This window comes from Notamacropus eugenii, chromosome 5, assembly GCF_028372415.1.
Source record: "Notamacropus eugenii isolate mMacEug1 chromosome 5, mMacEug1.pri_v2, whole genome shotgun sequence".
Taxonomy (NCBI): Eukaryota; Metazoa; Chordata; class Mammalia; order Diprotodontia; family Macropodidae; genus Notamacropus; species Notamacropus eugenii.
The window spans coordinates 149,479,623-149,506,284 of record NC_092876.1 but is presented as its reverse complement, the minus strand read 5'-3'; the positions used below and the strand labels follow the sequence as shown (position 1 = coordinate 149,506,284).

At 34.0% G+C, this 26,662-nt stretch overlaps 1 protein-coding gene across 5 annotated transcripts in view; it reads left to right on the top strand.

Annotated features, from left to right (window-relative positions):
- Positions 1-26,662, top strand: part of GRIA4 (glutamate ionotropic receptor AMPA type subunit 4) — a 456,325-nt gene that overhangs the window by 154,506 nt on the left and 275,157 nt on the right. For all 5 annotated transcript variants that reach the window (XR_011967457.1, XM_072611221.1, XM_072611222.1 and 2 more), the window contains exon 4: positions 14,995-15,234. Coding sequence is in view for 4 of the 5 variants with exons in the window: in XM_072611221.1 (XP_072467322.1) it covers positions 14,995-15,234 (240 nt within the window). In the remaining variant the exon portion in view is untranslated. The remainder of the gene's footprint in view (positions 1-14,994; positions 15,235-26,662) is intronic.

Sequence of the window (26,662 nt, the reverse complement as noted above, 5' to 3'; positions counted from 1 at the left end):
GGAGATAGAAAGTTAAGAGAAGATATGGTCCCTCAGCCTCATTTGTAGTTTAATTGAGTCACATGACATATACTCAAATATACATAATGCAAAATCCTATCTGGAAAACACAATAGAGAGGTGCAAACAGACTTTTGGGTATGATCTTAAGAGAGTCTTTGCTGATCATGAAATCTGAGGCTTCATGGAGAAGATGTTGTTTAAAGAGTGGGTAGGAAATCCACAAGAAAGAGGAAATTAGTAGGGTATAGAGTATTCCAGGCATAAGAAATAATGTCAGCAAAGGCATCGAGATAAGAAAATGCAGGATGTGTATAGGTGATAAAAGTGAAAAAGCAAGTCACTGTCCTAGTGTGGACAGTGGCATAATTGAAACTAGGACGATGGAGAACATTTGCTGAGAACTAAGTCATACAGCACAAAAAGTAAAGATGCAGGAGTATTCAGCAAAGGTGAAATTCGTGATGAAAGTTAATGCTTTATAAAACCTGCCAAAACATCTGTCAAAATATTATTCTTCTCCTTTCTTTCTGTTCAAATGGCATCCAATGCCATACCCTTCAAGTGCTTATAAAAATATCAGCTGCATCACATATGAAGAAAAACCATCCAATAGTACCTATATTTAATAATTCCCCAAATGGCTGATTTGGCCACAGGGTAACTACTTCTGTTGGCCCTGGTAGCTGATGAAAGACAAGCCTCCAGTTGGGCTCTCTGGGAAAAGTGTTATGGGGCCTGAAATTTTTGGGCAATTTAAACTATGCTGACTGTTGACTATGGTGAAGAATGGGTCTTTGATACTTAAGGCTGGGTGCCACAAGCACTAGGAAAACAGTTTCCTGCTTTTTTTTTTGTTCCCAGTGACAATAGAGTTTTTGATCTTCTGTCCATTTGGGTCTCTGGTCCACTGTCCACTCTCTGAGTAACTCTAGCTTCCTGTTTAGTTGGGGAGAGATCTCTGCTCTGATCTTAATAAGAACTAGCATTTATAGTATGATTTTAGATGTTCAAAGTATTTTACATATATATCATCATTTAATTCTCCCAACAAGATAATTGTGAAGTAATTAGTCTAATTATTATAAGTTTTTACAGGTGGGGAAACCAATGTTCACAGGTTTTGAATTGCCCCAGGTCCTGAGACTAGTAAATGTCAGAAGCAGGCTTTGAACCCAAATGTTGCTTCTCTCCAAGTCCAATACTCTTACCACTCAACCATGCTGACTTTCTTCCCTTACTCATGTTGTTTAAACAAGTCCTTCTAGTTTGTGATGTCTTCCTTCAGTTGACTCAGTTCAACATCTTAGTCCCCTAACTGATGACCACCATCCTATACCATTGTGAACTTGTAGCATACTTAATGAAGGTTTTATTTACTCAACTCTGCTAATATCTACACGTGTGTAGATGTGTGTGAACAAGAGGGAGGAAGAGGGGGACTCAGAAAGACAGATAGGAGCAGAGAGACAGAGACAAAAAGCACAACAACAAAGAGAAGGAAAAAGAGGAAACGGACAAGGTGGAGAAGAAAGGAGGAAGAATCATAGAATCTCATAACAGAAAAGATCTTTTAGTCCCATATACAGTTTTTATATGTACAAAAATTTTCTCTACATAATGTCTAATGAGTTTCAAGCTATTCTTATCTTGAACACCTTCAAGAGGGGAAACCTACTGTCTTCTGAGGCATGCTATTTCACTATTGTTTGAATTTTGTTGTTTTTTTTACATAAAGATAAAATATACCTCCTTGCAATTTATACTCATTGCTCTTAGTTTTGCGTTTTGAGGGCAAGTAGATCAAATAATCCCTTTGCTTTGTGTTCGTCCTTCATTTTTGAAGAGGACCATGACGTCAGAGAAATGAGGACATGACTTGCACTTGACTTTGTTTTGAATGAGGGGGGGCTGTGCAAGGTCACCAGCCTCACTTCTCTTCCTGAACCAGCTGGATTCAGTGACCAGATATTCATCAGGATGACTGGAGATGACCCAGGATGCAATGGGAGACCTTGACCTTTTAGGCTAAGGCCTTTTCAGGTACTAACTTAAAGTGAGGTAATGCCCCTTCAGTAAATAGGCCTTTTTAAAAAGTAGTCAGGGGAATGGCCCCTTTAATAGAAAAGAAAAATAAATAAATAAATAAATAAATAAATAAATAAATAACCCTGGGAGAGGCAGGAAGGAACCTCAGAGTTGTTGTTTCAGAAGAGAAACTGATACTATTGATATTCACCTTGCAAGTCATTCGGGGAAGCTAGGTGGTGCAGTGGGTAGAGCACCAGTGCAGGAGTCAGGAGGACCTGAGTTCAAATCTCACCTCAGACACTTGACACTCACTAGCTGTGACCTTGGGCAAATCACTTAACCCCAATTGCCTCATCCTGGGTTAACTCCAGTCATCCTGATGAATGTCTGGTCACTGGATTCAGATGGCTCTGGAGGAGAAGTGAGGCTGGTGACCTGCACAGCCCTCCCTCACTCAAAACAAAGTCAAGTGCACGTCATGTCATCATTTCTCTCCATGGCATGGTCTTCTTCAGCAATGAAGGACAAACACAGAAAGTCATTTGTAGAGCTTATGTAGAAGAAGAAAAAATCAACAATGGACTTAAGAATCAGAAGATTTAGATTTGAACTCAGGTACTTGTTACTTATATGATCATAGTTAAGTGATGAAGATAATGAGACGGCTGAACCTATCAATGTGACAGAGTTAGTATCAAAAATATCTCACTGGACTGGAATGATAAACCAAATCTAAGAAGTCGAAATATAATAGGAATAAATGTGAAGTCATGTGATAATGCACGTGTTAATACTGAAACCAGGAATCTAATCTCCCCACCTTCAAGCCTTCTGTAGGTTAAGTATCCCTAGGTCCTTTAACCATCTCTTACTTGGCATGATCTCAAGCTTTATCATTACTCTGGTCATTGTTCACTCTTCATGTTCCACTTTGTCTGTGCTCTCTCTAATACCCAGAATGAAGCATAATACTTATATAATTTGCCAGACAAAAACATAAGTAACACTTTCCTATTCTTGGACAATATTCCTCAACTAAAGATAATGTTAGTTCTCTAGGCTACCATATCATGCTATGGCTCACGATGAGCTTTCAGTTCACTAAAATTTCCAAGATTATTTTCAGATGAACTGCTATCCCCAAATACTTCTCCCATCTTCTGGGGTAACTTGAATTTTTAACCAAAAATTGAAGCCCATGTCTCCTGACACCAAATACACTAGTCTTTCCATTATAACACAATGCCCATTACATACAAGCATACAAATAATTACATAAAAGGAACATAATATTAATAGAATGAATATAGAAATTGAATAAAGATAAATTTTCAAACAACTGTACTATGGTATAATAACAGGATTAGACGATTGCATTATGCTGAGGAGGTGAATTAAAGTCTCCTTACAACCCTCTTACCCACATCCTACCTTGAAAGCATGAATTTACTCCATCTCTCTTAAATGACTTGCTATTATGTTTAGTACTTGGGACCTCCACCTGCCTATGGATCCTTATAATGTTTTTCATCATATGTCTCTTCAAACCATAGCATATGAACATCCTTCCCTGCCCTCTCTTAATGTGTTTACTTTTAGTTCCATACAAGAGCTTTTTAATGAATTTGTAATAAAAAAGTAACTATTCCCCATAAGTACGTAATTTACTTTTCCTTAAGTAAACCCTGAGTAAGAAGAGAATGCATGCATAGGGTTCAAGTGTAGGCTATACACATATGGGGAACACATATACCAGAAGGATATACCTATACCTGAAGTACACAGAGAATCCTCATGGAGGGGTACATGCACAGGGATGGACCATGGCACATATGTAGAATGACAATTCACATCCTTAAATGCTGTATGTGTTTGAATGATATTATTTGGCTGATCTCTGATCTGTGCTGGACCTGAATCTGCTCTCCGCCAGTCATTAGCATTCTAGCTGATCCAACTGGCCTTTAGCAGAAAAAGTAGCCCCCAGCTACTATGTGCTCTCTTTACTATGGAGTTTTATTCTAATGGATTTGGGATGAGTCAATCTCTTAACAATTTTTCAAGCAAAGATTATGAAACTCTCCCCTACAGCTAGATTTCTTATGAGCGGTAGCAGTTGCCCAAGCTAAAATCGTATCTATTCTCTGAATTCCTCTGTTGTCCCTTCTGACTTCCTCATTTCAACTCTCATCTGAGTTATGGTTAGCAACCCTTGCTAGTTCTAGCTTCTTTTCATACTCCCATGGCTATGGCAAATATCTTTAGTGCTATATTTGCTCAGGCAGAAATGGAGCTTAGTGAAACTGTAGTGAGAAACTTTCTCCCACCATGATCCTTTATTCTATGCACATCAAAATGACTGAGCTGATTGTAGAAAATTAAAATTCCTGGTGACCTCTGTCTTAGTGCCCCTGCCTCCTCCTAACAACAAATAATAGCATGTTCTCTCTTTGGTCTCTTTACATTTATAATAGTCAAATACAGGTGATACAGCATTTTTTTTTCTTTCAAGGAATCATATCAAGATGAAAATGTGCCAGACATTCTCACAAGTTTTCTAACTTGTGGTGCTTTAATTTCCCTTTTCTTTCAGTCATTCTCTGGTTGAAATTTAATCTCTTAAGAAAAACTATTCAAGCTATTACTTTTATATAACTGTCTGAAAGAGTTAATTTTTTTTCCTAGAACATCCAACTTAACCAAGCAAACAACTCTGTCACTGAAATGCATCTTGCTTTCACAGTAATACTGCAAACTGTCTAGTGCTAATTCCTTTGAAGAATTTAGCAGAAAAAAATGAACCATGTGTTCCCATTATGCTAGCCTGACTCAAGAAAGAAATGTGCAAACAAGCCTGTATATTTTACTGAGATCTCAATTAGTTTAATTTAGAATTGAAATGTGCTCATGTCAAAAAATTGGATCAGAGCATGGGGATGGCCATGTGTTTCCAGTATGCAATTACACCTCATTGTGATCCTTGATGGTGCTGTCCAGAAGCAGCACCAGAGAAGACATCTGAGAAAGCTAAAGTGCTTAATTGCAATATAATTAAAGTGAAATATTTGTGTGTAATTTGCATTCTGCCTTGTCATTTATGGTGATTAGCTTCAGTAACTTTATGTACTAAAGTTAACCACCTCTCAGAATTCTAAGAAAATGAGCTTTTACATATTAATAAAGTACAATAATGTCTTCAGGGCTTGACTTAATGAATTCTGACCCAGCATGCTTTATCTACCACCTGATTGAGGTGTGTTTTTTTTTATTTTTTGTTTTCAAATCTGAACAAGATTGGCATTGCTATACCAAACCAAAGAAAGATATGATGTATGCTCAAATAATTCTGAAAATTGTAGCCTGAAGTTCCATAATGAAAAAAAAAGTATTTTAAAGGAGATCGTTTAAAAAGATATGAATAAAAAAGAATTATGTTGAAATAAAACAAAAGACTGACAAAATTACAATGATAGTAAATAGAGTACTGTATTGAGAGTCAGAACTACATGAATTCTAGTGTTAGCATGGTCACTATTTAGTTGAATGATCTTGGATGCTCCAGTTAACTTCTCTGAATCTCAGCATCTTCACATGTAAAATCAAGTGGTTAGATGGTCTAAGCTGTGAAGGTGCTGAGACTCAGAGAAGTTAATCATAGATGACAGGAGGAAGAGTAAGAGAACTTAAGAGAACTGTAGAAATTTGATTAAAAATGTTATAAACCAGGATGAAAACAATGGTGGAATGGTAAATGGTTAAAGAGGATATAATGTTTAGAGATTAATATCATAGAGAAGTAGAATGCTTTCTTTAGCAAAAACTACTTTTCAAATGTCTACCAGTTCAACTTAAGTTGCATACTTAACTCAATAAATAAATTCAGTCAAGAACACAACTATAGTTTTCTAAAATATGTAAATATATACAATATTAAAATATATTTTAAAATTTGCTAAAAATATAACAATTTATTTCTACACATGAATAAAGGAAATATCCTGTTTCCTGTGGTATTATATATTAGCTGTTATAGAAATCTATTTAAATGGTATAATAAAAAGCTATTTTAAGATACTATTTACCTATAAATGTCCTTTATTACAGAAGGAAAGTGTTTTTTGTATAATGGATACACATTTCAACAAATCTTGTCCCCCAAAACAAACAAATTAAATTCCAAAAACATTTGCTAAAGCAGTAGTTAAGTGAAAAGATTGTACCAGGCATATAAATAAGGATCAGTTGCCTGATGAGGGAAAAATATACTCCTGTAATTTCTTATAATTTTAACACTTACTAGTCAATTTGGACTGTAATTAAAAATGATAATAATTATTTTTCCTATGAATTCTAATTGAAAAAATTCCAACTAGTCAATTTCTATCTGTGGCATAGTAAAAAAAAAAAAAGAAAGCCAATAGATTTTGAATTAAAATTCCTTCATCAGATTCCCAGTATCACTTTGGCTCTTGGAAATTCCATTAAGTTTTTGAGCCTCACTTCAATCATCTGCAAAACAGGGACTGAAAATAATTGTACTACTTTTTTGCAATATTTTTATTATTTATGGATTCCTAAGTCCTAAAGCACTATTTAAATGTTATTTCCTAACAATATAATCTATTCAGAGGTATTTATGAGCCCCAAATCAATATTATTTATTAGTAGTCATGCATAATGTACTAGATAGAGTTTTTAACTTGGACATCTATAATCTCTACTATTGGGAAGGGTCTCTTGAGCCTTTGAGGATCTCTTAAACTCTGGAGTTCTGAGTTGCAGTGAGCTAAAGTGATCAGATGCCCCCACTAATTCTGGCACCAACATGGTGAATCCCTGAAAGCAGGGACAGACTATTTAAGAAGAGCAGAACGAATACAAGTTGGAAACAAATGAGGTCAAAGCTCCCATGCTGATCAATAGAGGGGTTGAGCCCATGAGTGATCAATCCATTTACAACCTAGGAGAAACAGGGAGACCCAATCTCAAAATAGTAACAGCAGCAATTATAATGTTAAGTATATAAATGCATGGATATATGTGTGTATACATATATAATATTTACTATTGATATAGAATATAGATTAAGATTTAGATAGCATGCTTACCACATTTGCAGATGACCATAAAATGAGAAGGATAGTACATTAAATGTTAGCCTTGTGCTTTATCCAAGAGGCGACCCCTAGCTCTAATCACTTCTATAAATAAAATCTAAAGTACAACATGGCTTTACAAATCACTGGTGTTGTTGACTCAGTGGAGTATTTTCCTAGGGTCTCTGATTTTTTTCTTACTGCTCCTTTCCAAGTAAAATATTCTATCCTCAGGTTCTAGCCATGTTCCTGTGCTGATCTATAATCAATAGTCAATAAGAATTTATTAAGCACCTACTATCCACCTGATACTGTGCTAAGCACAGGAGTACAAAGATAGGAAAAAAAACTAGCACCAGTTCCTGCCCTCCAGAAGTTCACAGCTTAATAGAGGTGAGAACATACAAGCAGTTATATACTAGCAAGATGTATGCAAGATAAATTGGAGACAATTAAAAGATGTGGGAAGATTCTAGAAATAAGGGGATTGGTGGGAATAACTCCTTCTAGAATGTGGGAATTTAGTTGGCACATGAAGGAAGTCAGGGAGGCTGGGTTTTTTATAGCAAAAAAAAAGATAAATTACATACATCATTATGACTCATACTTAAGGAATAGGTCTTTTTTTGTCCTCTCAGCTATAATAGTTCTTTTCTTGTGTACTATCAACTGCAAAATTCTGTATTAGTAAAGAAGCAGCATCTCTAAAACTAGGGCAACCCCTCCCAAAAAATTTTAGAAGCAGAACTAATTTCTACATTTCTCTTTTTATATTAAATGTTATTTTGATATGCCCTATTCACCAGTATGTCTAGCAAGGTAGGTAAGAAAAAGGTGGTAAAGATGCAAATTTTATGACAGTTAATTTAATAGCAATAATGAGAAAAGTTAAGAGAAATTAGATCAGAGTAATATAAAAAAACTATTCTACTTTTAATTATTATATTGGGATTATAAACCAGAATTCATGGGAGGCTGTAAATTCTGTGACAAGGAGACAATAAATGCTGACTCCATTAACTGCTTGTTGAATTTGCAAAAGAAAAATATTCTAGGCAATACACATAGCACTGAGTTGTACCTAATCCCTGTCGTGGGAGAAAATAGCTATATTAGACATATAGTTAGCCCAGAGGAAAAGATTTTTTTTCCCTCCTGTTCAGTTTGGAAAATTAAATAACTGATCCTTCTCTAAAGTGATCTTTTAGAACTAACACTTCATGTAGGGAGAGGTAGGTGGTACACTAGTATGCTCTGGCCCTAGCCAGGAAGACCTAAGCTCAGATTTGACTTCAGACACTTACTGGCTGTGTGATCTTAGGCAAGTCATTTAACCTCTGCCTACTTCAGTTTTTTCATCTGCAAAATGGAAATAATAACACCTCCCAAGGCTGTTGGAAGATAAAATGAGATAACATTTATAAAGCTCTTTGCAAACCTTGAAGTGCTATATAAATGACGACTATGTATCAGTTATTCTTTTTCAGTGTTCTCATTTTATTGGGAAATGCTGAATGTTTAATCTGCAAAATACATGTATCACTTTGTACTGTGTAGATGTTATACTAAACTACTTAAAATATTCTTTCCATTTTCTGTCTCTTTTTCTCTGCCTTTTTCAGTCTCACTCTCTAGGTCTCTGCCTCCACTGTCAGACATTAATAAATTATTTAATGTTCAAACAAACATCCAAATGCTTTAGCATTTATATTTAATAAATGTTTTTTTCATTCACTGAAAGAGGGAAAAACTCAAAAGAAAGAGTCAGCCCAAAATAAAACCATCCTAGATATTTCATCTCAGCTGTAGCCTCCTTTTCCAAATACTAGCAAGAGTAGAGAGAAGAGGCAGAGTAGATGAGGTACAGGTGTCTTGATCTGCAGCAACTTCTGTCTCTCAGTGCTTACCAGTCCCCTCACTCCCACCTGAGATCTTCCCCCTTCTTCCAGCCATAAACAGATACAGAACAAAGTGCCAAAGGCTTCACCCCAAGTCATTTCCTGGAAAAGGGGGCTATGTGTATGTTATATTATCTTTCTGAGTTTCCATTTCTTTTATCTATTAAATGACAGTGTTTTATTAAATACTAAGGAACCTTCCAGCTTTAAAATTATATAATGTATGATACAAAGCAAAATCTTGTTAACACAGACATCATTCAACTTAAGAAAATTATACAAAGTTCTTCTATGGATATTCAACCATAGAAAGTTGTATTGTTCCATTAGGATAAATGTATTTTGGTACATTTAGATATATAGCAAATTTGGTTCATAAAGTAAAAAATGTAGCCTTTTAATCCAACAGATATTTATCTCAATTCTCTTCACTGGAGAGTTTTGAAGTTATAATGTGAACCACATAGAGGAAACATCAGGTAAGATCAGAAAGAGTGTGTACTACATGGTTGCAAGGCAATAGAAGGGGTAAAGGAATGAAAAAGGGATCAAGAAGATGGAAGGAAAGTAAAACCTTCTGTTTGTGCCTTTATGTCATTTCTTTGCTCTTGGGTAAGGCAAGGAGCCTAGGGACCATCTATACCTTATGCCATAACATTCTCTAATTGACAGATCTTTAAAGTTTTGTATATCAGTTTCTGTCAAAGAGATGTTGAACTCAACAAATATGCTGAGCACTTACTATGTGTTAAGCACATAGTAGGTAAATTTATAGATAAATATGATTCTCAGTTTTCCACCCTATAGCCACTTGTGAGCCTACAAAATGTTGCTTTAGTATAGACGACATCTTTCTAGACTATGTCTTAACAGCTTCTTAAATTTCATGACATCTTAGAAAAATGTTCTGCATACCAAAAGAGTTCAGAGGAGGGGTTGGAGATAAGAAATAGACCTATCATTTCATTGATTTAGGGAAAACCCTTGGGGAGGAAACTGCCTATCAATGAAGGTTCTACTTCACCTTCTCTAAAACTTTTAGTCTTAGAAAGTTGTCAGAGCATTGAGAGCTAAGTGACTTGATCAGAGTCATACAGCCAGTATGTGTCAGAGTTCATACTTGAACTTGGATGTCCCTGACTTCAAGGTCAAATAAGCCACAATATCATTTTACTTCCCTTTAAAAATAGCAGATACTTAATAATTATTGTATGATTTTTGAAAGTGAAAACAGAAACATTAGATACCAATAAAGTTTCCTCTCTTTTGGATTTCATATTTGATCTCCAAGAAGATGGCAGAATATTAAGTGACATACCACAGAGAATAATTTGTGAAGATGATATCAAATGGACAAATTGTAACTGTGGTTCTCATATTTTTTCAAGTTCTTTATCTGCCTTGGGTTTGGAAAACACTAAATTCAACTAACTATTGTAGTTGTTTTCATATGGTTGTACACATAGGGTTAGAAGAGACCTTAGAGACCATCTAGCACAACCATGTCATTATATTTTTATGAAAATTGAGGCCCAAGGTGATGTGGCCAAGGTTATAAAGGTTCTTCATTCTGTGATATCTATAGAGCACTTCAGTATAATGTAAACTCTTTGACGAAACGGAATATTGTTTTTGTCTTTATAACTCCTCTACTTAGAATATTTGCTTGCATATAGTAGGCAATTAATAAACATTTCTTGAATTTAATTGTCTTGAATGGAGTGCTATAAATGTTTATATATCATATAACAATTTGATTTGCTTGGCATTTACAATATAACAGGTAATGATTCTATTTGATAAGCTTATGAGAAAACTTATTTAGTCAATCAACACTTTTAGATGAAAGATGAATGGATTAATGGCATATGTCTATTTTGTCTTATACATAACAATTTCCAAGTGATCTCACTGAAGAATAAGAAAATTAATCATACATACATACATACATGATCATACATACATATGTATATTTGCTATTGTTCAGTTGTTTCAATCTTGTCTGACTCTTCATGACCCTGTCTGAGGTTTTCTTAGCAAAGATAATGGAGTAGTTTGCCATTTCCTTCTCAAGCTAATTTTTACAGATGAGGAACTGAAGCAAATGGTTAAATGACTTTCCCAAGATCACACAGCTAGTAAGTATTTGAGTGCATATTTGAACTCTGGAAGATAAGTCTTTTTGACTTCTGACCTGGCACTCTATCCATTGTTCCACTTAACTGCCCTAAACCTAAGCAATGCCTACCAACACAAAAAAATAAAATAATTTTACAGCCAATCTGTGACATAAAGATAGGCAGGACTAAAACAGAAGGCAATTTTTACTCCAGGAGAGTAGCAACAGAATGGAAAGTTTGCATAGAAAGAATTGAATTGGATGAAAAGTATCCACAGGCTAGATCCTAGAGGAGTTTCCAAACTTCCCAAAGGTAGTAGATTTTGAAGACAAGTCTAAACTATGGGAATCAGCTTTGCATGTGAGTATAGAAACAAACCTGATAGAAAAATAAAAATGGGTGAAATAAAAATGGAAGTAGATAGGAGATGAGAAGGGAGAGAGCCAATTGCATCAGCTGGCATTATGAAATCCAAGTTAACCCAGATACGTAGAAAAGAAACATTTTATATACAAACATATATATCGCATATATATGTATACATATACATACACACATATATGTACATATACATATATTTAATGTTTATACACACATACTTTGAAAATATATACATTAACAGATTGTGTTTTCAAGAGTGCAGTGAAGATATGATGACCTACATAGAATACATAAACCCTATGGCAAAAGTATATTTAAATTCTGAAATCTCCTCTACTCTGGGTTTGCTTGCTTCTCTTCTCAGGCTTAAAACAATGGTATGTCATTTTAATGTCCAGGAGGTCAGTGTCACTGAGTAGGGGAATAACATGGTCAGACCTGCATTCAGGGTAATAATTTTGATGGCTGAGTGAAGGACAGACTATTGTGATGAAGAGACCAGCAATCGTGTATTGCAATAGTCTACATGTGAGATGATGAGCACCTGCACCTAGGCAGGATAACAGTTTTGGATGATAAGAGGGACATATGTAAGAGATGTTATCGAGATAACGTTGATAGACCTTGGCAAGTGATGGGATATGGGAGTGAAAGAACGTGAGCTGTCAAGGATAACACCTAGGTTGTAAGATGAGTAACTAGAAGGATAGTGAAGTTCTTGACAGTAATGAGGAAGTTTGTAAGGGGGGACAGTTTGGGGAGAAATCTTATATAATGAGTTCAGTTTTGGAAATGCTGAGTTTAAGATATCGAGAGGACATCTAGTTCAAGATGTCTAATAGACAGTTGAAGATGAGAGAGTGGAGGTCATCAGAAAGGTTACAACTAGATAAGGAGAATTGAAAATCATCAGCATAGAAAGTAAATGTAGGAGACGAGTACCCAGATAGAGCCTTAGGGGAATAATCACAGTTTCTCTCAAATCAATTTCCATATCTCTTGTATGCCCCCACACATACCTTTTCCCCATTATCAAGTCCTTATGATCAATATACCTGCATTACACTTCCTTTCTTACAGGTTTCACTGTCTGTACTTTTCACTCCTCCACTACCTCTTATCACAGCTAGAGTAATTGTGTTCATGCCTAGCCCTGGAAATGTAATTCTTCTGTTTAAAAATTATCATGGGTTCTTATCACCTCTCAAATATATTTATTGAACAAAAGAGGGATGTAATAAATAAATCCAAATAAAGGTAGAACATTTTTTGCCTGACATTCAAGACAAAATCAACTGGTGCCACCCTAACGTTCTTGCTTTATCTCATTACTGCTATGGTCCAGCCAAACTGGAGAACTCAGCCTCCTGAATAGGCACTGTACCTCTATGCCCCCCCGTTCCTTTGCTCATTTTGTTCTGCTTGCTTGGAATTTTCTCCTCAGTATTTGACTTTTAAAATTCTGCCTGTCCCTCAGAGCCATTTAAAAATCCTACTTCCTCCAGGTTATTGATAACCCTACCCTCAGAATTCACATAGCACATTACTTTGTAACTCTAATCAACATCACGTAATATTGAGCATTCTAGCTGTTTGTTACTTTTCTTGCTGAATTGAAAGTTCCTTGTATCTCAATCAGTATATAAGTGTGTTGTACACAGTAGGAAATTAATACATGTTATTTAGTGCTGTGTTTTTTATTTATTTTAATCTTTATATCCCCTCATGCAGTTAGGGGAATTTCAGTAAATGTATGGATTGAGATAAGTTTTTCTTTCATTTCATTTCATCTTTTCATTCATATAAACTAGTTCTCAGGGAGGGATAACAAACTGAGAAAGGAGAATAAGGTCTGCCAATGCATCAGTTCGATACGTTGATTCCTATTGATGCCTCATAGAAACTCTTTCAAGGTCCAAGAACTTAGTAAGTTTAGAATGCATGTTCTTCCCAGAAACCACTTAACTTCCCAGTATTTTGATTAAGGATTTCAGATATTCCAGCAATGATTTACAGATACAACTACCAGACTGCACTAGCAAAATGAAAACCTTTTTAAAATAGTGTTGCTACTACAAGGCCATTAAGAATTTATGCTCAGTAGTAAATCAGATTTCAGAATCAAAGAAAGGTCATTTATACTTTCTAGGAGGAAGGATAATTCATTTAAATAGAAGATTCAAATTAGAATCATAACAAAGTCATAGAATCATAAAATGTTAGAGTTGAAAGGTCTCATAGAGATTATCCAGTTCATCACCATCATTTTACAGAGAAGGAAACTAAGACTCAGAAAGGACAGGTGACCTCCTCAAGGTTACACAGAGCAAAGACCCAAATTTAGGTATCTTTGCTGATCTAACAAATTTTTCACTATGTTTGGGGTGTTCAGGGAGGATTGGTATCTCTGGCGTGAGGGTTTCCTAACCCAATTTTCGGACTACTCATTCACCTTTGGTGTCCACCTGTCACTCAACTCTCATTCTGGCTCCTAGAAGCTATAGCATGCGCAGCAGCCACATCCTGGTAAAGCCATCCCAGCAGATAGGCTAAAGCAGGTTGAGGGTAACCACCAGGCCTCAAATCCATCAGTGAATTGGGGGATGTCTACTTCAAGCATGTGAAGACTTCCCCTAGTGGAATGAGTGGATGAGAACAAGCTGTTCCAACATCCATGAAGGCAGCTGAAGCAGGCGCTGTTTGAGGATGCCAAAGTCATCCACTGTATCCCAGGCCATTGGCAACCATATTGACTTTTGTCTTGGACTTTGATTACTCAGGAGGAAAGAGTGAAGCTGACAACTTTGTGCAACTTATATCTGCCTTACTTAAATCCAATTCACGTACAAGTCAAGACATCATCCATATTGATGTCATTGATCCTCTTTGACAATGAAGGATGACCAACAGTAACATGAATTACAGTAACAATAAAAAAAGTTGTTTCTTGCCTATTTCATTTTGATAAATAAATTTTGTAATTCTACAGGATTTGGGTATAAGAGATTTCCATAGGTCGTTAACTAGTCAACGTCAAAAAGCATTTATCAATGCTCATAATTATACCAGTCTCATCTTTAACTAAGTTGTAAGCTCCTAAGGAGGAGCAAGCATATCTTCTGTTTTTTTGTTTTCCTCTCAGCATTTTCCATGGTACTAGGGACAGACTGATTGGTTGATTATTTGAAGATTGTGTTGATGTGATTTCATAATAAAAACTAAAGACAAAAGAGATGAAAAAGCAATGTGAGCCAAAAGAAGGAAGATGGGGCAGTTAAAATAAAAATTACAGTTTTTCAGGTTATAATTTTGATTGCCCTAAGTAGATTTATACAAGGATTGGGATTTATTAAGTTACTTTGTAATTTTACTTTACTGTGATATGACTGGCATTTCCAAAATTTATTAGCAATATAATAAACAATTTTAGAATATATACTTACCATATTTTTTTCTCTTTTGTTTTAGTTTGTTCCCAGTATTCTCGAGGAGTTTTTGCCATTTTTGGACTCTATGATAAGAGGTCAGTACATACTTTGACCTCATTCTGCAGCGCCTTACACATCTCCCTCATCACACCAAGTTTCCCTACCGAGGGGGAGAGTCAGTTTGTGCTGCAACTGAGACCTTCTCTCCGAGGAGCACTCTTGAGTTTATTGGATCATTATGAATGGAACTGTTTTGTTTTCCTGTATGACACAGATAGGGGTAAGTTTTAATCCAGTTTCTTTATCAGCAGAGTTCTAAATGTCAAACTGAAAGGGCATTTCTGTTTCTCTGGGCTCCCTGTATCATGGTTGAACAAAAGGCCTGAAATCTTTGAAGGACTGAAAGCAGTCCTTCATAAAATGTTTTCAGTTTCTTTTCATTTTTTGTTTATTTGCTTTAGATTATATTTTGTGCAATTTATTCTTTATCCTAGGGAGAGATTTTTGAGTGAACATACTTCAAATTCAGTCTGTCTTTTCTAAAAAAATGAAATGCTTGAAACTTTAATAAACCTAAGATAACTGAAAATATTTCTATTCACTCCTGAAATATTTTTTGTATAGTCACTAAAAATATTTTCCCCCAAACTTAGCACAGTGATTTTCTTCTGAATCTGAAACATATTGAAAAAATATAAGTATTGTCGATAGCAGTAAGTTTGAAATATAAGAACTGCACCTGAGTAATTGAAAGGTCATGTCAGTGACAAAGGAGATAGAAGATTGGATGGTGAATCTCCTGTACTTTTTGCCATCTTTGTTGTGCAGGTAGCAGAAATTAGTGATTCCACCTGCCCCACATGCTGGAAAATTCCTCCCCAAATCACTAGTGTTACAGTGATAGAGAAGATAATGTTCTGCATTTGATGTATTTGCCTTTTTCCAATTTAATCTATAACTTAAATTAGTCCTTAAATTTTCATATTTCACTTCATTCTGTTTTTAACTACTGACTAGAAATAAATAGTGCTGAAATAATAGGATCATTGTGTAGATGTCAGCATAATCCATGATGAACAATACACATTCACTTAAAGTTGATTTTTCTATAAAGTACATTCATCTTAACATGCAGCTGGAGTTAGAAAGTGGGAGTTCAGAATTAAATTTGAAGCTGAAAAAATCTTGAGAATATTCCTTGGATAACCATCACTTCAATTAGCAAGCAAACATCACACATTCCCAAATAAATAAGCTTAAAGATAAGTACTTTCTTTAAAAAATGAATAACAAGATTCTCTATGTTCAAGACAACTTTTCAGGATTAAAAAAACCAATTATATCATTTCATCCTTAATTAAAATTCATGTGCTTAGTTAGATAGAGACAATATGGCCCAATAGACAATGTCATACCAATGGCACATAATTTGGAACAGTCTGCGTAGCAAGTTATACTTCCAAACTTTACAATGTTATAATCAGCAGCAAATCTCATCTAGAAATATGGGGACATGGTATGGCAGACTTCATTTCTTAAAAATCTGAAAGTTTCCTATTAAACATTCCATACTATAAAATTTTGTAATTTTTTCCTTTTATGTCTACTTTGATAAGTGTGCTTCAGGTTGACTAGTGAGTTGTATTAAAGAAAAATACTTGCGCACCAATAAAAACCAACCTTTCTCTCCTATTTAAGTTCAGTTCTCCCTCTTTTCACAAAAAGTAATACTAAGTGTGTGTTCTTCTAGCTTCAAAGAAAACTCTGAGTGACCTATTCCTTCATTTTTATCTAGTTCATTCCTTCAACAAATATTTATTTATTAATATCATAATAAATAATAATGAATCCAGCTGATGAGATCTCTCACTTGTTGACTTCACCAACTCCCATGGGTTCAACATTAGAAAAACTTCAATCTATATCATAAACTGCTTGCTAAGACCAACAGCTTTCTTCAAAATAAGCCATTTAAAAATATCATTCTGATACAATTCTTAGAAAACCTTAGAATATTCTAATACTTAAATGGACCTTTGACTCCATCCATGTGAATATTTCCTCTGATTCAGGAGATTCTTTTTGACATAATTTTTGTCATTCTTGCCTCCCCATCCTGTATAAGTTTTGTTCATATCCTGCCACAAGTTCACCAGAGGAGATACAGGGGTCTTCTTCAGTCTCCCTTAATATCACAATGCCAATGGGAAAAACAGATTCTCCATTGGTAATCTCTGTGCTTACCACAGGAAATTCCTGTTTTGATTGTGTTTCTTCGATGATGTTCAAAAGTCTGTCTCTTCTTTGTTAGTAACGCTTTATGTATTATGTGTTAGGGTCTACTCACACACCTACCCTGCGCTTTTCAATTGCTCTGAGTGTCACTTTTAACTCTTTAGCAACTGAAGTCTTTCATAACTTGAAGAGATACAACAAAATCAGTATATATAAAGCAGCTTTTTTTAACCCAATTCTATTCAATGCATAAAGATGACTATTTAAATTTTTATATCTGCTTCAGTTATAGTAGTACATTTCAATTTAAAGTGAAATTTCTAGTCCTGTCTTCAGTTATATATTGTCAGATGAGGAAAACTACTTTCTAAAATTACTTTTCTATGTAATCTTGGGAAGAATAGTAGCTCTTTGGGGGGTATTGTTAACTCAATAGTTACATATTATTAATGTGTATATATATATGAAATATAAAATTATGTATTACATATGATGTTATATAAAATATATTGAATGTACAGAATTATTATTAGAGATGGTGCTGTGTAGTGACCTCAGAGTCAAGAAGACCTAGGTTTGAATGCTATCTTTTACATATTAGCTATGTAACTATGGGCAAGTAAATTTCTCTCTCAGTGCCTTAGGAAAATTTCTAAGACTCTAAGTTGCATAACAGTTGCTAAACTGCATTGATAGAGAAAATATCCTCATCAGGCATTTCCTTTACCAGTGGAAAACATTGGTATAGGACATAGACAAAAACAACATAAAAAAAAAAGATGAAATATGCAATAATGGTTTATAAGGGTTGGTTTAACACCTGAATTTCCAAATTCAATTAGAATGGATCTGGTCTCAGTCAATCCATCAATCAATAAACATTTATTTAAGCATCTACTCTGCACCATGTATTGGTTGTATTAATATTAAAAAATCTTGAAGATGGGTACAGTTTTTTGTTTATAATTAAATTTGTTTTAAAGAAACTGTTCAAAATATTTGGCTTTCTAGTGACACAAAATGATTTTTTTTAAAGTGTAATCAGGATTGCCCCTGTTCTCTTCCCTACCCTGACTACCTCAAGAATAAGAAGACATTGAATTTAACCATGTACTAACTGCACTGTCAGTTTGGACTTGAATGATACTTCAATTATACACCTGTTTTCTTTTTCCGCACAGTTGTGTATTTATGAATTGTATGTGTTTCTAACTATTTCTATAGTTGCCAGTACAAAGGGAGAAGTTATGATCTGAGGAGATATGAATCTGTTGATTTTAATATTCTGGAGATCTCTGTACACAGTTTTTAAATATGTGACATAAGTTCTATGATATTGACCTTATACCCAAGATAAACACTGTTTTGCATTCATAACATTTCATATTGTTATTTTCCTGGCACATCAACTTTTAATATGCTTTAATGATTGACAGGCTAATGATAATATTGGAGAGGTCATATCCATTTTTACTGTATCATTTCAACAAATATTAGAAAGTGATGTATTAACAATGCTCAGTAATGTGTGTGTGTGTGTGTGTGTGTGTGCGTGTAATTCCAGAGATGCAAGATTTTTGCTTTGTCTTGAAACATGACTTGTTTTTGTTAATGGCACAAAAGTTCCTGGATGACAGAAGTGGTACATTTTAGACTAGATTCTTGCCTCCTAAGTGAATATATTCTGACATCATATTTTAAACATATGCTATGAAATTAGACATTCCCTAGATGTATAACCAGTACTTGAAGTTGTATAGACAAAAGGGGTATAGTTTTGAGTTTTGTTTTGTTCTTTGGTGGATTTGCCTTCCTTGACCTTTTCAGAATCCATGTAAATCCATTCAGAGTCTTTCCTTTATTTATGCTCTTATATCCTATTATTTTTCCTATTTCTCCCTTATTCTTCAATTTATCTCTTTCCTTTCTCTTAGAGTAAATCAAAGTAAACCTTTATACTTCACTGTTTTGCTGTCAGCCTGAAGCGTGAAGAAGATATGATCAGTGTCAATAACTAGTCATAATAAGAACCATTTCTTTTCTTCTTCCACCTTGGTCTTGCAATTTTGAATATTAGGGTTATAGCACTCTCCTCCATTCTATATATGAGTCCTTTCTACATAATCCTTATCAACACTCATCCAGGCATTGTTTAATTGTACAAGTAGTATGGTTATCTAATCACCTCATTAGACACTTCTTTCCACTTATGGACTTTTTCAGTTAATAAAAAATTATTTCTTATGTTTAGCCAAAATCTGCCTTCATATAAGTGACCCCATAAACCCCATAATACTGTTTCTTCCCTCTGGAGGTACCTAGAAAAAGCTTCAACCATCTTTCACAATACAGCCCTTCACATATTTGAAAACAGGGATTATATCTTCCCTGTTTCTGCTTTTCTCCAGGTTAAATATCTCCAGTTTCTTCAGATTGTCCTGATATGGCAAAATTTTCCATGTCAGAATCTTTTTCGTACTTTTTTGAAAGAGTTCTAGTTTGTCAATGGACATCTTAACAAAGTAGGTTCCAAAACTAAGCCCCAAACCTTCAGGTGTAAGAAAATAATGAGACAATTTCCTATCTTGTTCACTGCTGGACAGTTACCTTTAAACAATCTAAGATTACATTATCTTTTTTGGCATCCATATCACATTTAAACATCCACTGAACTATCTGCAAATGAAAACTCCCAGGACTTTTTCACATGAATTGCAATTAAGCCAGATATCTGATATCCTGTATTCTTGCACTTGATTAAAAAAATCTATTTGCAAAATATGACAGTTGTCATCATTAAATCTTACCATGTTAAATTCAGTCCATTATCTCAATATCTGCCTAAATTCTGATTCTTTTAATTCATATATTCACTATTCCACTTAGCTTTGTATCATCTGAAAATTGAAAAATTATATATTTTCTTCAGATTGATCCAAACAATTGCTAAAAAGCTTAACAGAACTGGATCAAAAATAAATTTCTGTAATTCATCATTAGAAACCCATCCTTCTGACCCTTTCATGTAATCATAGATCCATTAATCAACAGTTTGGGTATGATAGTTCAAGCAGGCAATAAATCAACTCATCATATGGTCATTCATCACACATTTGTCCATCTTTTCAATAAAAATACCAAAAGTGGTTTCGTTAACTACTTTATTAAAATTCAGATAAAATTTAGAGAGCATTCTATTTCTCTTTCAGTCCAGTAAGCATGTGAAAAAGGAAACTTGGTTAGTCTGGTGTGACTTGTTCTTAGTTACCTTTTATTATATCCCAGTGATCTTTGCTCCCCTTTCTAAGCATACGTCTACAATACATCTAATCCATTCTATAATGTGTGGAATATCTATATTGTCTAAATATATCTCCCTCCCTTCCTAATACATGTTCTACACAAAGCAGGTGCTACATAAATGCTTTTAAAATGAATGAATTTTGTGGAATGAATGAGTTTCTATGAGGTTAGTCATCAAGATGACTGGTCTACATTTAACAGAATCTAACTTTTTTCTTCCTTTCTGAAAATTGAAATATTTACCCATTTATTTTTTCTCTGCTAATGATACTCTAAAAATTTGAACTAATTGTATTTGTAACTGACTATAGGCAGTAAGGAAGCCATGAAATTATTCAAAAAGAATTATTCAGTGTCAAGCTCTGACCTAAACACATACATCAACAAATACTAAAGTCACAAGTAGTATTAATGCTCCTCTTCCTATACCTATAAGAATCTCTCACAATCACAAGTTTGAGTTGCTGAAAATATCAATTTATTATGGCAATTCATAAAATCTGAGCTGTCATTTCTTAATACATTTACACATTCTTCCTGAAAAACTCTGACTTTGCGTGGGCCATACATCTAAGTTTATGGAATGTTCTATTTTAATCTCCCCTTCAATTAAATTGACTATGATGATTATACCTCCAGTGGTATCCATACCATCTTCAAGGGTTGATTGTGTCTTTAAATTTCCATCCTTTGGAAAACTTCCACAACTGATTGTATCACTTAGGAACTGACTTTCCAATCTTCCCCTTCAAATATTTCACACATAAAAGTCTTATCTATATTTTGTAGGTGAAGACAGAGATCATCTTACAGTTCTAATGAAGAATTTTAGATCTCTTCCACTTTAATTCCTCATAGAGATCCTCCAAAAATGATATAGGTAGAATTTTTTGAAAGCATTCTATCCTTCTTGAACCATCTTTCATTTTAAAGTCTTGGATCATATATGTGATTTCCCTAGCCATAGAACTTAATATGTAAAAGAAATGTATGACTTTTTCCATATTCTCATCCTATCATGAATGCTAGAATAGCAGGATCACTCTCTCCCAAAGTTCCCATCATTCCAACTTCATCAGTAGATTCTTCCTTTTTAGTTAGAATCAAATAGCAATTCTCTTTATTTCTTCTAAAACAAGAAATAAAATTGTCAGAAAGCAAAATTAAAATTGGGTCAGATGATCTTTTAGCAGAAAGATAATTTCTGTAAATGGCCAGCTTACCTCCATATATCTTGCTTGTGTGCACAATTTGTAATGTGGTTTTTTTTTTTAAAGAACAACTTTTATGTCCTATTGTAGACTGTAGTGCATCTGTAGTATATTCCCAGAAAAAAACTATCACTTCCATTAATCTCAATGAAATATAATCTAACAAACTGTTTTAAAGTTTGTGAACTTCCATATCGGCGTTCACTCTCTTGGCATGTAACAAATCCCTTCCCCCCTGACATACACACACAATATGTCACTTCATCATGTCTGTTTATTTTAAATAAAGTGCTTTGTTCCAGATTTCTGATCATGAGTGTTATTCCACCAAAAGGTGGAGGTAGGAACAAATAATTAAGTCTTGAAAGGAAAGCTTGGGAAGAAGAGAAAGAAGAGACAACTCATCATGAATCTAATCCTAGTCAGTAAATCATTCGAAACCTAGTAGGAACCTAATAAATAGTATTTGATTGATTCTCCTTTTCCTCCTTTAAGTATTCTGTCTCAGTGATAACAAATGAATATGAAGAGTAAACATATTCACAGAAATTCCTTTATTCAACTTAAGGTGAGCTCAAGAACTCATGTAATCCAAAAATAATGAAATTTTCTTTTGTTTTGCATTAATCCCATTTTTCAACAACTTTCCAAAGCAACTAATTTTTCAATTTCTTATCCCTGAAAGCTTTTCCATTCAGAGACAATGCCTATTTTAAGATTGAAAAAGATATTTCTTTTCTAAAAGGATGTATCTCAAAAAGTACATGTTTTTCTTCACAAAAATTTTGTTCTTTTTAATAAAAGTAGAACATAATACATGAATAACCTGAATTCAGAATTGTAACTGAAATGCTTATCACGTAAAACCTGGATATGTCAGACTTAATATTTGTATAATAGTTGATCAAAATAAAAAAGGACTTCTTACTTCTCAAAGAGATTTCAAGTCTGGTGTTGGACAGCTTCATAATGGCCAAGGTCACCAAAACAGAATTTGTCTGTTGGATTAAGTAAGAAGAACTTTGGAAATTCTAACCTCATGTTGTCAGTTATGAAATATTACTATATTGTGCATAATAATGCATAAATTCAATTACATTTGTCCTAATTTAACATTCCATAGGCATAAGCAATGTTCTTCCCTTAATGTATTGCATCAGTAATAAACAAAACATTATATTATTTGGAAAGTTACAGATGTTAATGTTTAAATAAGGAAACCAAGAGGCAAGAGAAGAATTTGGAAGTGGAACATTAGATGCAGCTATATAATCATCATATGATCAATTTAATGACATGTCCTTCCTGACAAAATCATCTTCTTTGGATTAATAAACAATGTATTTAGAAATTGAGAGGACAAAAAGGTAAAAACTAGGAAAAAGGTAAAAACAAAACAAATCCAAAATACTGCCATTTGCCAATAAATTTACTATTATCTATGGCAATTTAAGGGCCTTCTATGGTATTCCTTCCCTGGTCCATCAAAATTTTCTGCTTTTTCTCATTACCTCTTCTATTCCATTATTTTACTTTCCTTTTCTGTATTATGTCCAACTATATTAAATTAAGGGAAACATAATGTTTTATGTGAATGTATATATATGTGTATATACATGTCTCTGTGTGAATAAATGCAGGCAGAATTCACATACACACATATGCATGTATATCCATATGAATATATATATATCAACACATTTCATTTGTGCAAAACATTAAGTTCTTTCTATGTGAAGAATACATTACTAAGTAATAGAATGTAAGTACTTTAGTGGAACATAAGTTCCTTAAACACATGATTTAGTTTATTTTTGTTCTATTTGATAAAAGTTTACATGCAGCATCACTTAACCTAACAGCTAAGAAAAGAAGCAAGGCTCCATAAAGTTTAAAATAAAGTCCAAGATTAGCCCTAAAGCCTTTGAACCCTCCCAGAAATTCACTTGATATATTTCAATTCACTCAAAATTTCAAGTGCCTACTTCTTGCCAGACAATATAAAAAGTTAAGGTAAAACTTACTCTTATGAAGGTTACAGCATTCTAAAAGGTTAAGATATAAACAAAAAATATCCGTAACATAAAATAATGCATGATCAGTGAATGAGAAAGGTACAAAGTGGCATATGAAGTTTGAGAAAAGAAAGAATTATCATTATATATAAGTTTAATAGATGGATAGTCGGTGGGAAATGAATAGGAAAAAAAGATCAGGTTGGATTTCCATGCTTTCAGTAATCCCAGATTCCTTGATACTTCAAGAGCCCTTCTCTTTTAATACTAACATGCTCTTCATAATGCTATATGGCTATTTATCAAAGAATGTAACTATATCAAAAGAGTTAAAATCTTTAATGACTCTCAAGACCAATGGAATGAGATCTGATGCATGAAAGGTTAGAACAAGTTACTAATGGGGACTTCAAGTGGGACTTCAATACATTATTAAGGTTCTATATAATGAAAGGAAGATGCATGATCATGTTCTTCAATGGAAATTAATAGATGGACATCCCATCCAACATCTTGATAACTCAAACATATTTTAAAACTCCACTTAGAATATTGGGTCAAGTCTTTAAATAAGATGCATGGAATAACATGAATAAGAATCACATAGGATTAGAAGACTTAGATGAGTTATATCCTGCTTTAGTGGAAGAAGTATTCATACCTATTGAATCTTGTATCTTTTGAGTTATCAAAGTAAATGATTGGAGAAAAGAAGCAGTTTTGGAGTCATGGTACCTAAATACAAAGCCTAGAGCTATGAAATTATTTATCTGTGTGATCCTGCACATATCACTTAACCTCTCTGGACACCAAATTCCATCCCTGTAAGAGGGGAGTAACAGACTAGATGATTTCTGTGGTCTCTTATAGCTCTAAATCTGGTAGTTCTTTAGTCCTTTTTCAAAAAGTTTCATCAGTGTCCAATTCTATGCTACATGGGCTATAATCTAAAGCAATAGTATATAGTGTTAGTATGTCATAGACTCATATATGAGGGAAACTGGAATGGGCATGAGTCCCAAGAGACATAGTTAAGATTATACTAGAAGGTAGGAGTGGAATCGCAGATTCCTTTGGATGTTTCCCAATATTTTTGCTGCACTCTAGTCCATAGTGAAAAGGGGGATATTTAAGGGTATAACATACCTAGGATCATAGAGAAATGATGATGTTCTACCAAACTTTAAACAAAGCAATTTTGGACACTCCAATATTTTTTATTTGCTTGGGCCAGTTTTGAAAATCCCTATGATTTACCTGGAATCTTACTGGAACCATTGATTTTCATGGTGGTAAGGAAATAACCCACTTAACTGATGGAAAAATACTAGCACAATATTACCAGGAGAGGATAGTTGTCACATAAAAGATTTATTTTATAGTTGCTACTTTTTAAAGTTTAAGAGTTTGCTGTTTATTTGTAAAGATGTGAGGTTAAAATCATAGCAATCTGCAAACCTCTAGAAGATAAAAACCACACAGATCAACTTCTCTTTTTATAAAATTGGAGGCCATTGAAAGCTTGCCTGAGGTAGATTATTCCCCAGGCCTTTTTAATCTTTTTCTACCCATAGCTTGTCCCCAGGGATTCAGTATCACATAATGCTCTATGTGAAGGCATGTTGCCCTCTCAAAGCTAAGGGGAAACCATTCATTTCTTTCTGTATTAATCCTTAGCAGGTATTAAAGAGAAATACATTTATGCCAGTTCTGATTTGAGACAGATTTGAGCACTGATTTAGATATAAAAGATTTTTTCACGACTAATACCTTAAATCTTTGCAAACACACTCTAGAAATATCAATAAGAAAATAAACTCCTATAGCTTTACATCAAACTTTTTCAGTTTTATCCCTCATGTAACAACATTAAAATAAAGAAAACATGACATGGTTATGAGAATACTGAGGCTTAATGAATTGCATATGCATCTAGGTACCTTTCTAGCCTGTGATGTTCAAAGCATTTTAGTTATTCTAGCTCATTTAGCTAACAATCAAGATAAATATATTTAGGGATCAAAGAATCAGAAATCACTCTGTTCTGTCAATTTTATATTCAATTTTGAAATAAAAATAGAAAATGTTTGCTCTCATAGGACCTTAGCTTAGTATCAGTGAGTCTAAGTCACATTTTTCTCAGACCAGGAAACTAAGGCCCAGAGAGTTAAAGTCACTTTCAAAGATCACAGAGGTATTAATGGGAGAACTCAGCTGCCAATCCGAGTCTCCTTGACTGTTAATGCACTCTTTTCATTGTCATTTTTATGTGTATTTGCTTTGGGATTTGTTTTTCATTTTTAAAATTCTGAACTCAACAGACAACAGACAAAATGAGCATTTCCATATACATTGTAGGACAAGAGAAGGTTGTAAGTAAAAAATTCTAATGATAATCTTAATAATGATAATAGCTAGTATATGTTTTATATATATGTGGGTGTACGTGTATATATATATATATATATATATATATATATATATATATATATATATATATATATATGTGTGTGTGTGTGTGTGTACACATACATATGTCACTTTAAAATTTACAGAGAACTTTACACATGCTATCTCATTGTATCTGCACAAAAATCCTGGAAGGTGGGTTCCATTATTGCCCCCATTTTAAAGAGGAGGAACCTAAGCCTGAGAAAGGTGAAATAATTTGCCCACTGTTACACAGCTAGTAAGTGTCTGAGACAGAATTTAAATTCAGTTCAACCTGACTACAAGTCCTGCATATATAACTGTATATCGATGTTATGGAGAACATGTTTTTCCTCTGAAACATATACTTACTTCAACATGTAACTTTCAAAGCTGTTCTCCTCATTTGTGATTTGTTTGTGATTTGTGGCTTTTTCTTTTGCTTCCTTCTATTCTAGTCTCTTTTTTTTTTTCCAAGGGGATAATGGGGATGGGGGAAGCTGATGCTGGGTTA